The 12,301-nt window shown below is 43.1% G+C and overlaps 1 protein-coding gene across 4 annotated transcripts in view; it reads left to right on the top strand.

Moving 5' to 3' along the window:
* TEX14 (testis expressed 14, intercellular bridge forming factor) overlaps positions 1-12,301 on the top strand; it is a 134,727-nt gene that overhangs the window by 101,209 nt on the left and 21,217 nt on the right. For 2 of the 4 annotated variants that reach the window (XM_003272320.3, XM_003272319.3), the window contains exons 16-22: positions 508-633; positions 863-948; positions 2,422-2,703; positions 3,902-4,002; positions 6,770-6,889; positions 8,762-8,828; positions 11,123-11,204. In XM_003272320.3, coding sequence (XP_003272368.2) covers positions 508-633; positions 863-948; positions 2,422-2,703; positions 3,902-4,002; positions 6,770-6,889; positions 8,762-8,828; positions 11,123-11,204 — 864 coding nt within the window. The remainder of the gene's footprint in view (positions 1-507; positions 634-862; positions 949-2,421; positions 2,704-3,901; positions 4,003-6,769; positions 6,890-8,761; positions 8,829-11,122; positions 11,205-12,301) is intronic. The other 2 variants (XM_003272318.3, XM_003272321.3) reach the window with 1 other exon arrangement.

The following is a 12,301-nucleotide window of genomic DNA, read 5'->3' as shown; positions in this document are numbered from 1 at the left end:
TGGATTACTTGAGATAAGGAGTTCAAGACCAGCCTGAGCAACATAATTTTCTACTAAAAGTACAAAAATTAGCCGGGCATGGTGGCGTGCATGTGAAATCCCAGCTACTTGGGAAGCTGAGGCATGAGAATTGCTTGAACCCAGGAGGTGGAGGTTGCAGTGAGCCAAGGTTGCACCATTGCACTCCTGGGCGACCGACTGAGACTGTGTCTCCACAACTACAAATGTTATTGTGCTGTCACTGATACGAAGGTGGGCCTGTTACCAGAGAATTCTGATGGACAGGCAGGAGCAGAACCCTCACCTGAACCATCACCTGTGATTTGTGGCATTTGCAGGGGAGGCTCTGCAGCAGCCCAGGGATTGTGTCTTGTGAAACTGCGCTTCAACTGTGGGTTTCTTCTACCTCTGAAAATCTCCCAAGAGCACTTTTATAATCATGAAATCTAAAGTTAGAAACTAAAAATACTCTTAGAGATCTTAGAGCTCAGTCCTTTCATTTCTTAGCCAGGGAAGACCTAGAGAGTCCACTGCCCAAGCCAAAGCCACACAGTTTAATAGTGCACTCTTCACTCTGTCAAGCCACCGGCAGGGACCTTCTGCGTCACCCAGCTGTCACTGGGACTCTACCAGGTAAGGATCCTTGTGGGCTGGAAACTGGTGGTGGGGCGGGAGTGGGGGCGGGTTCTGGCACCCTCTGCTGGTGCAAAGGGGTCAGTGCAACTCTAGGAATGGCTCAGGGAATAGGGAACAGGTCCTCTGGATGGGCTGGTGGGCTTTCGGTTCTGTCAAGAACTTGAGCAAACTGATGTGTTTGTGTCCACCCCACTCCCCCTACCTGCAAAAAACCCGTGCAATTCAGGATGAGTGTGGAACCTGTTTCTTCTGAAATCTATAATGCAGAGTCCAGAAATAAAGATGATGGAAAGGTACACTTAAAATGGAAAAGTGAGTATGAAGTCATGGGTTTTATTAGACAAAATGAAATTTAAAGTATATTTCTAATGTGGTTGATATTTCTAAGTACACAACCTGTGTTGCACATTTAGAACCATAGCAATGTCCTGAATTTTTTTCTTTTATTATATTTCATTTTAAAAGCAGGGCCCTTCTGACTACAGACTTCAGAAGGGAAATGCTTTTTTTTTAAATTTCTAGACTTTTTAGGAAATATTTCTATTATATAAATGTATATTGTATAAGAAATGTAATAAAACAGTACACAATACAATAAGTCCTCACTTAATACTGTTAATAGGAAACGACAATGACTTTAAGCAAAACGATGTATAACAAAACCAATTTTACATGGGCTACTTGATGTAAACAAGAGTTAAGTTCCTATAGCATATTTCTGGTCACAAATACATCACCATACTTATAAATAAAGACCAAAACACTTCTAATATTAAACATTGAAATAAATGTGAGCTATGTACACATTTAAGAGAGATTAATAAAAACAAGTAAGATAAGTAATTACCTGTTTATTCTAGTTCAGGGTCACAGGTGGCTGGAACCTATCCTGGCAACTCAGGGTACAAGGAGGAAGCCAGCCCGAGACAGACACCTTTCCATTTCAGAGTGTACTCACACACTCCCACTCACACAGACTGGGGCAACTTCGACACACTAGTTCACCTAACGTGCACATCTTTGGGATGTGGGAGGAAACCGGACTACCTGGAAAAAACCCATGCAGATATCGGGAGAATATGCAAGTGCCACACAGACAGTGGCCCCAGCTGGGAATTGATGGGTTTTTTTCTTTTCTCATCAGAGTTACAATGAAACAATGTTGAATAAAATGACATTATTTGAGGGACTACGTAGATATTTATAATATGATAAAAGTGGAGAGTATGCAGTGTCACTATCATATCCTCTGGGCATTATTCTTTGTATCAGTTTTCTCTTATAGGCTTAAAGGATATAATGTCTATTTTTAATACTAGTCGTAAGTGACATTAGCAGAAGTGTTCTACAACATTTGAAATGAAAACATGCATATATGTATGCACTCCAAAAATATGAGCTCAGTGTAGTCTGGAAAGACTAGACAAACTCAAATAGAATCCTTTCTATTATTACACACTGAGAACCTTAGATGTCATTTTTCCTGTTAAAACTTCACAGGAAGAGGGTCTATCTGTAAGTTTTTCGCTGCCTTTCACCCTGGAAGTCAGCAACAAGGGCTGTTGTTTGGGATAACTAACTGAAATTCCCTTCTCTCTCTCTGTCATCAGTTCTCCCCTCACCTCCCATTCAAGCCAAACAGGGCAAGCTAAGGATGATGCAACTGTAAAAAGGCAATTATTGTTACAGTATGAGTTATAATAGTATTATGTATTTCTTTTAGATGAAAGCCTGTGTTCCCAATGTTTACAGTGATGTTTTAAATGCGCTTTCTCTTGTGCACAGTGGAGGTGAAAGAAATGGCAAAGAAAGCAGCTACTGGACAGCTCACAATACCTCCTTGGCATCCTCAGAGTAGTCTGACTTTAGAGAGTGAGGCTGAAAATGAGCCTGACGCCCTGCTGCAGCCCCCCATTAGGAGCCCGGAAAACACGGATTGGCAGCGAGTTATTGAGTATCATAGGGAAAATGATGAGCCCAGAGGAAATGGCAAGTTTGACAAGATGGGCAACAATGACTGTGACAGTGACCAGCGTGGCAGACAGCCCAGGCCTGGAAGCTTCATCAGTAAGTTCACTTGCGGGAATCAGGATAGGTGAACTCAATCAAGTATCAGTCGGGCGAGGTGGCTCAGCCTGTAATTCCAGCACTTTGGGAGGTGAGGCAAGCGGATCGCCTGAGCCCAGAAATTCGAGACCAGCCTGGTCAACATGATGAAACCTGGTCTCTACAAAAAAAAAAAAAAAAAAAGTACAAAACATTAGCTGGGCGTGGTGACACATGCCTCTAGTTCCAGGTACCCAGGAGGCTGAGGTGGGAGGATCACTTGGACCTGAGAGGTGGAGGTTGCAGTGAGCTGTGACCATGCTACTGCACTCCAGCTTGGGTGACAGTGAGACCTTGTCTCAAAAATAAAAGTAAAAAAAAGTTATCAACTCTCAAAAAAGTAAACCCTCTAGCATATTTTTTTTTGGTTTGGTCCTCTCTCCTTTCCTATTTTTCTGGAAACCTTGAATTCCAGGGGAAGGCAGTAAAGCCCTATATCTCATTGCATTTCCCACAGGCAAACAGATCCAGACACTGATCAGTTTTTATATTACTGAAACAGGCCCCTTTGTCCAAAGGAAGTAAAATAATCACGTACTGACCCTGATTTTGGCGAGGAATCGAGCCTTCTTTACCTGGGGATAGAGGTAGGCCACCACTGCCTACTGCCCATGTCTCTGCATTGTATTCTAAGCTGGAAATAAATTCTCCCAGAATTTATTTAGAATGTATTCTAAGCTGGCATTAAGTTTTTCCAGAGAGTCTATGCTGGAGGAACCTAGAGACACATGACATTTATTGTCATCAGTTTATAGATTTACAGGTTAAAAAAAATGAAGGCCATATATTTTCAGTTGATAATTTGCTTACAATCAGGGCATGGGATATTGTTTCACAGTTGTTTATAAGTTAAAGAAAGATACATCTAAACTTGTCATTTGTCTTAGGCAGAAAATCTATTGGCTTGGGTATTATTTGTATTTAGAATCTGTTTCTTGTCAAGCATCACTCTCAAATGGGTGGGCAGATGATCCAGGGCTGCATTTTGGGGTCAGGCTAAACTAACAGTCTCTACTCTCTGGACTGAACCTAACGTATGGGACATGGCCACTCTTGGCAGAATATGTATACATCTCTTCTCTCATGCCACCTTTATCCTCTTCCATGTTGTCTGAATATCACTGAATGACTTTGGCCCTGATTGTGTTACAATCATTAGGTATCAGGCACCCATCTCCCAGACAAAAGGACCAACCAGAGCCTAGTGAAGCCTTTCAAGCAAGTTCTGACACATTGGTGGCTGTTGAGAAACCTTACAGTGTAAGTAATACTGCCTGGAAAGCCAAGTTGAACCCAAGGATCTAATAAAATAGAACTGAGTTGTTATTATGTGTTATGACACCAAAATAATATCTATAGTAGTTCTTTTTGGCTGGAGCATGTTCCTTCATGTCACTGACGTGAATAAAATAATCTTTCCTCCTGTCTGATACTTTTTAAAAAGTCGGTTCAACTCAATGAATTGTGTATCCTGGAGATTGGGAGAGTACAGAAAAGTGTCAGATTCAGCTTTGACACATGAGTTTCTGGCATAGTTGGGTAAACAAAACTGGGGCAAAGCTCCTTCCCCAGCAGGTGACTGAGGTCAGTTAGGAGTATGAAAAGCAAGGGCAGGGTTGCTATGAGAGTACCTTCACCTGGAATATCCTCTAAGGGCCAAACTCAGCACCCAGCCCAGTGGAAGTGATGTGTTTGTGCCTGACAACCGCACCTCAGCAGGATCTATTTGCATTTCCACTGCAGTTACAGCCTTGCTTCAGGGCTTTAACACACTGTAGGCCATAGTGCAGCCAGACTAAGAAACCAACATTTTTTTATTGTCATTGACATGGGATTGCAATCATTTAAAGAATATAGACAGCAATTGAGAATGATACAACATATGAGTACAATAGTGATAAAATGTAAGGTCTTTTGACCTATTGTATTTAATCATGGCATACGAACCATTCATAAGATTAACTTATTCTTTCTCTGACTTGAGGGCTGGAAGAACAGTCATATTAAGCATACTGGCTGAGCTGGAGAAGCAGGCCTAGGCAGAGAAGTGGGGAATGTCTGCCGGAGGCCAGGACTCAAATTCAGTTTGATGAGAGGTAAAGAGGAGTAGCGGTTAAGTGCACAGGAAGGGAAGTGTGTGGCAAAAAGCAGTGTTTGAGGAAATTAGTCACAAAATCTCTGCCAAGAGATCACTGAAGGTTGGGTGTAGTGGCTCACCCCTATAATTCCAGCACATTGGGAGGCTGAAGCTGGAGGATCGCTTAAAGCCAGGAGTTCAAGACCAGGCTGGGCACCATAGTATGACCCTGCCTACAAAAAAATGTAAAAATCAGCTGAGTGCAGTGGCTCACTCCTGTAATCCCAGCACTTTGGGAGGCCAAGGTGGGCAGATCGCTTGAGTCCAGGCATTTGAGACCAGCCTTGGCAACATGGCAAGACCCCATCTCTACAAAAGATACAAAAGTTAGCTGGAGATGGTGCATGCCTATAGTCCCAGCTACTTGGGAGGCTGAAGTGGGAGGAACACCTGAGTCTGGGGAGGTTGAGGTTGCAGTGAGCCATGATCACACCACTGCACTCCAGCCTGGGGGACAGAGTGAGACCCTGTCTAAAAATAAATAAATAAAAATTAGCCAGGCATGATAGTGTGCACCTGTAGTCTCAGCTACTCGGGAGGCTGAGGCAGGAGGATTGCTTGAGCCCAGGAGTTCAAGGCTGCAGTGAGCTGTCATTGCACCACTGTGCTCTAGCCTGGGTGGACCGAATGAGACCCTGTTTCAAAAAAAAAAAAAAGACTGAAGTGAGCCATTTGTTTGGCCACGTGGTAATCAGGTCCTGAATATTGCAAAATAAGCAGGAAAAAAGGGGTGGAGCAGAGATGCTAGAGAAATAAATTTGCAGGCCGGTCACGGTGGCTCACACCTATAATCCCAGCACTTTGGGTGGGAGGATCACTTGAGGTCAGGAGTTTGAGACCAGCCATGCCAACATGGTGAAACCCCATCTGTACTAAAAATACAAAAAGTAGACAGGCGTGGTGGTGCACACCTGTGATCCCAGATACTTGGGAAGCTGAGGCAAGAGAATCACTGGAACCCCAGAGACGGAGGCTGCAGTGAGCCGAGATCATGCGACTGCACTCCAGCCTGGGTGACAGAGGAAGACTCTGTCTCAAAAAAAAAAAAAAAAAAAGAGAAATTTGCAGGCCAGGCATGGTGGCTCACGCCTGTAATCCCAGCGCTTTGGGAAGCCGATGCAGGCAGATCACGAAGTCAGGAGTTCAAGACCAGTTTGGCCAACATAGTGAAACCCGTCTCTACTAAAAATACAAAAATTAGCTGGGCATGGTGGCACATGCCTATATTCCCAGCTACTCAGGAGGGTGAGGCAGGAGAATCACTTGAACCTGGGAGGTGGAGGTTGCGGTGAGCCAAGATCGCACCTCTGCACTCCAGTCTGAGTGACAGAGACTCCGTCTCGGAAAAATAAATAAGTAAATATAAATTTGCTGCTTTTTACTATTTATTTTTATTATTGAGAGTACATTGCTGTTTTTAAAATGCTTCTTCATTTGCCTTTAACCTGTAATACTCAAGGGACTCACAGGTTCTGAGTAGCCGCAGCCTCCTCATCTGTAAGATGATGCCAACACATGGGCTATGTCTCTGCCTGTGAGGGATCAGGGTGTTTAAGTTCAGTCCTCAACTTGAGTTGACTAGGGCCTTTCTCCTTATTTAGAATATTAGAATAGGACGGTTACCTCATTTCCACCCATTCTGCAGATGATGCTGCTGAGGCTCAGGATTAGCATTCCTTCATGCTATTCCAGGCAGTTAACAGCTGCTTTTCCCCATCAGGAAGGGAAGGCAGAGGCACATGCACAAAGAGGTAGGGAGAGTCAGCTCAGAGTGTCACACTGACTGCTGGGTAGTGTTAGATAACCCCGTTGTTAACACTGCATCCAACTATAAAGGGATTTGGTTACAATGAACAGCAACTTAAAAGTGATTTCCTACATTATTAATAGCATCAGTCCATGCAATCAACTTGTTCACCAGAGTCTTCTGAAGACACAACAGATGAATTTTTAACTCCAGACGATGAATATTTTTACTCCTCGACTGCTCAAGAAAACTTAGCTCTAGAGGTAAAAAACGCAGTTCAGGGTAAAGTACCTTTTCACCTTTCTCCATTGCCTTATTTCTTTTATTGAGAGAAATAGCTTACATATCAAAGTATGTAATGTCTACCAGGGATTTTTATACCTTTTTTGGTGTCAGGAGTGTGATATGAACCCATGCATTCATACGTGTTTTGAAAAACGTGAAAAATTTTTTATTTTTGAGGATGGGAGGTCATGTGCAGTTTCTCCCAAAATTGTGGTTACTGCATTTATACAGCACTTTGTACTTTTTTTTCAAAACATTTTTTTTTTTTAATTTTTGAGACAGAGTCTCGCTCTGTCACCCAGGCTGGAGTGCAGTGGTATGATCTCGGCTCACTGCATCCTCTGCCTCCCGGGTTCAAGCGATTCTCTTGCCTCAGCCTCCTGAGTAGCTGGGATTACAGGCGTGCGCCATCACACCTGGCTAATTTTTGTATTTTTAGTAGAGATGGGGTTTCACCATGTTGGTCGGGCTGGTCTCGAACTCCTGAACTCATGATCCGCCCGCCTTGGCCTCCCAAAATGCTGGGATTACAGGCGTGAGCCACTATGCCTGGCTCAAAACATTTTTATTCATGCTACCTAATTCGTGCTTCCTAATGGGAAGGGACGAGGCTATCATTCCTCTCTCTGAGGAAGACTGGTGTTCTGCAGATGTACGGAATTAATTAGCTCCAGCCTGCCAAGTTTTAGTGATGGGAGAGCCAGGATTGAGGCAAGGGTTCAGCAACAAATATGAGACTGTCCAATATACCAAGTTTTCTCGGGAATCTGCCTAGCTTTTACAAGAACCTGGTGTACAGAGTATTTTCATTTGTAAAATGAATTTTGTTGAATTCTCTTATTTACTTATTTTCCACCCTACCTCCCTGCTAACCTGGCATCTTTTTGGGATCTTTTACCTATATGAAAGGGTGGATTGTGTCAATCACAGTATTTGACTGATAAGAATTCTAGGATGCATCAAAGATGTAATTTCAGGCCAGGCGCAGTAGCTCACGCCTGTAATCCCAGCACTTGGGGAGGCCGAGGTGGGTGGGTCGTGAGGTCAAAAGTTCAAGACCAGCTTCCAAGATGGTGAAACCCCGTCTCTACTAAAAATACAAAAATTAACCAGGCTCAGTGGCAGGTGCCTGTATTCCCAGCTACTTGGGAGGCTGAGGCAGGAGAATCTCTTGAACCCGGAGGACAGAGGTTGCAGTGAGCTGAGATCGTGCCACTGCACTCCAGCCTGGGCAACAGAGTGAGACTCCATCTCAAAAAATATATATATAATTTCAGCTAGGTGTGGTGGCTCATGTCTATAATCACAACACTTTAGGAGGCTGAGGTGGGAGGATTGCTTGAGCTCAGGAGTTTGAGAACAGCTTGAGCAACATAGCAAGACCTTGTTTGAAAAAAAGGAAATGAAACATTACTAGTCCCCGAAAGACCCCTTGTACTCCCATCCAGTCACTGCTTCTTCCAAAAGGAACCATTGTTCTGACTTCTTACCTCGTAGAGTAGTTTTGCAGACCGGGCCAGCTTTTAAACCTTCTTTAGCTCTTCTGATAAAGCTCCCAAGAACCAAAATATCTTTGTTGGAAGATTGGGATGAATAAGGATAGTGATATAAGGAGGGGGAGTCACATAATTCCTCTTCACAATGGGAGGTGAGGGAGGACTTACTGAGGAGAGGACATATGGTACAAAGAAGTACTTAATGTCTAGGAAGCAAGTTTGTGCCTTTTCTATAAAGATGCAGGGATCTTATGAAGATTTTCAAGATTTAAGAACATCAAGAAATTACTGACCTTTTAATATGTCTGCCTCCAGTGAACCTCCTTTCTTTGCTTTTCTTTTGTTCTTTTTTAGACCTCGAGTTCCATAGAAGAGGACTTTGAAGGAATACAAGGTGCATTTGCCCAACCTCAAGTCTCTGGTAATAAGCCCTTAGGGAAGATTTCTTGAGAATCACTTCCCTTCACTTTCTTCTATTAGATCACAGATGTTTAGAGCTGGGGGGATCCTGAGGGACAGCCTCGTCCAAACCTTTCATTATATGGTTGAGAAAACCAAGGTTCAATGATTTCTCCTCAATAGAACAAATCCCTTGCTCCTCACCAACCTCATGACATCCACGTGTTGTATTATTTATACCTCCCCTTGCATTTTTATAGCATATGTTTTTGTAGTCACTCCTTTTTCCCCCTTTGGTCTCTCAAGCTTTCAGGCTCCTTGGTGTGCCACATAGCAAGTGCAGTTATCTTTGCTAAGCTGACCTGGGGGATTTGCCCAAGCTATATAGCTAGTTATAACATAACAAAATTAGAACTAGGTTTCCATATATTTCTTCTCCTCAGAAGGCAGTGTCACCAGCATTTTCCTCTGCTTGCTTAGCGTCTTAGCAAAGAGTTAGTAACAGTTAACAATGCAGATTCAACTTAACATCTACCACTTGGGAGGCCTTGGGTTCTATATAACTTAGCAGGGGCTTTCTATTAGATGAGAAGGTAGCCTTGGATCAGTAGCCAGGGATATGGCACCAGACAGATATAAGTTAACTGTTGGCTTTGTTACATTTTTAAGATTGTGTACTCTTGTTCTTTTAAGGTATGTACTCATCTATTTTAAAACTAGAGTTATCCACCTACCAACCTGTGTAGCTATCCATGGTCATGTCTCAACCGTCTAAACCCAAATAGTGTGGTGTTATGAACTTACTCCCTTCCTCCACTGCATACTCCAGCTTCCAACTGTAACCTTGTGTAGGCCCCTGCCAGAGCTGGGGGCGTTTTAAGAAGCTGTAAGCTTTTAGACCAACTTTTAGTTAAAGTCTCAGCATAATATGTATTAAAAGTCTCCAGAGCCTTGGGCCACCCACCTCTTCCTGCAGAGCCTCTTTTTTGGACCTGCCTTGTATGTGACCACTTAACTTCTATTTGGAGGTGAGTTGAGTGGGATGGAAAAGTTTAGGGCAGACAGGTCAGATAACCAGAGCTAGTTTGATACAGACATCTGAAGTGTGTGAAAAAGTCTCTGATTTCTTCTGCATTCACTTCTTTCTGCCCCTCTCTGCCCCCTTTTCCATCTAGTGCTCTGATGTATATCCCCTTCCACATGAGAGGACACAACAGGGGTACACGATGCAGCATGCTAGGTTCCAAGCCCCATTCTGCCACTGACTTTTTCTGCATAACCTTCAGCAAGTCACTTCACCCCAGGGCCCTACTGTCCACTGGTATAAAGTAAAGGAGAGGGTCGTACTCTAAAGTCTCTAAGCTCTAAATGTTGCTTCTTAGGAATTAGTTTATACTTTCTGGATATTTATCATTTTAAAAGGGTCAGAGGAAGAGGAACCCCCAATGTCTCTCCACTGGTGGGGTTTCAGAGCTCCTTGGTAGCTGTGAAAGGTGGCATTGTTCTGGTGGGCCTTCTTAGTGTCTACCAGACCACCTGGACCTAAGGAATGGGATGCGGGTGGGGGAGTCATGGGCATTTGGAAACAGGGCTGTATGCTCCACCTGCCCCTTTCTTTATTAACTAGGACAGTACAGTGGTGGGAAGGAAAATGGATACTGGCCCTGCCTGCCTGGAGGTCTGCAAAGCAAAGGATGCTCTGTCTGCCCCCTGCTCTATAAACTAGGACAGTACAGTGGTGGGAAGGAAAATGGATACTGGCCCCGCCTGCCTGGAGCAAAGCATCTTACTGAGAACTGGGGAGGAGTAACTTCAGATAACTTGATGCCAGGAAGAACAGAAGACAGTTGAATTAGCTCCTCAGTACTCAAGACCCCACCCCGCCCCTACTCTTTAGGTAGTGTTTGATGGCTAAGTGGCATAGTTAAGAGTTCGGGGCTGTTTAGTTAACAAACAGTTCTGGTTTTCAACGCCCCCTGGCGTCTGTTGACAGGAACCGGCTCAGTTTGCCTTCTTAAAAAGACAAAACAACATTTGTCTCCAGAAATAACTGTGGTTATAACTGAAAGGCCAGTAAATAGCTTGATTGTATTCTGAGTGTCAGAATATAGTTCTGTGCTCTGAGCAAGGAAAATAAACTTTCAGAGCAAAAACCTCTTCTACAGCACTCAATCCAAACCCAATTAGGGCAGCACTTTGTTTATCCAGATTATTTCTAATTCTGGACCAGACCAAGGGACATTCTAGGGAATGATGATAATAATTTGGGTTGACAAAGATTCAGTTAAAAAAAATATTTTTACTTTATTCTTTCAGGTGAGGAAAAGTTCCAAATGAGAAAAACTCTTGGAAAGAATGCTGAGATTTTGCCCAGGTCTCAATTTCAACCTATACGAAGGTATGGGCTGTTATTATCTTATGCAGTTTCAAACTGATAGATGCAATGTAAAATGGTGATAATGCTCCGTGTTTGTATATTGCTTGTCTTCAAATATATTAGCTACTATCTTATAAAAGTTAGCTTTGGGCAGCTTAGCTGTGTTAGGACTTGTGCAGTAGAATTTGAGGGGTTGAGTCATCACCTTTACTTAGATCCTGACTCTGACTTTCTATTCATGTGACCTTGTCAAGGTTCTCAACCCCTCTATTCTGTTTTCCCATCTGTGATGCAGAGATAAGAATCCTTACTGAGAATGTTGACAATAGGAACTTAAAGTAATAATATAACTCCTGGGCATTTATCCCAGAGAGATGAAAATTTACATTTACACAGAAATACATACAGGAACATTTACAACAAATTTATCCATAATACCTCCAAACTGGAAACCCAGATGTCCTTTACCAAGTAAATGATTAAACAGACTTTGGTACATCCATACCATTGAGCGCTACTCAGCAGTAAAAAGGAATAAACTATTGATACATGCAACAACTTGGCTAAATTTCCAGAAAATTATGCTGAGTAGGAAAAGCAATCCCAAAAAGTTATTTACTGTGTGATTCCATTAATATAACATTCTTGAATGACAAAATTATAAAAATAAAGAACAGATGAGTAGTTCCCAGGGGTTAAGGAAGGGGTGGGGAAAGGAGGGAAGTAGGCATAGCTGTAAACCAGAAATATCTTTGTGGTAGTAGAAATGTTCTGTATCTTGACTGTATCAATGTCAATATCCCGGTTGTGATACTGTCCTATAGATTTGCAAGATGTTACCATTGGGATAAAGTGGGTAAAGTGTATTTTTTTTTCTTCTTGAGATAGAGTTTCACTCCTGTTGCATGATCTCAGCTCACTGCAGTGGCGTGATCTCAGCTCACTGCAACCTCCACCTCCCGGGTTCAAGCGATTCTCCTGCCCCAGCCTCCCAAGTAGCTGGAATTATAGGCGTGTGCCCCCACACCCGGCTAATTTTGTATTTTTAGTAGAGATGGGGTTTCACCATGTTGGCTAGGCTGATCTCGAACTCTTGACCTCAGGTGATCCACCTGCCT

Source organism: Nomascus leucogenys, chromosome 14 (genome assembly GCF_006542625.1).
Source record: "Nomascus leucogenys isolate Asia chromosome 14, Asia_NLE_v1, whole genome shotgun sequence".
In the NCBI taxonomy this organism is placed as follows: domain Eukaryota; kingdom Metazoa; phylum Chordata; class Mammalia; order Primates; family Hylobatidae; genus Nomascus; species Nomascus leucogenys.
Note: the sequence above shows the minus strand (reverse complement) of the source record. Positions and strands in the feature narration are given on the sequence as shown.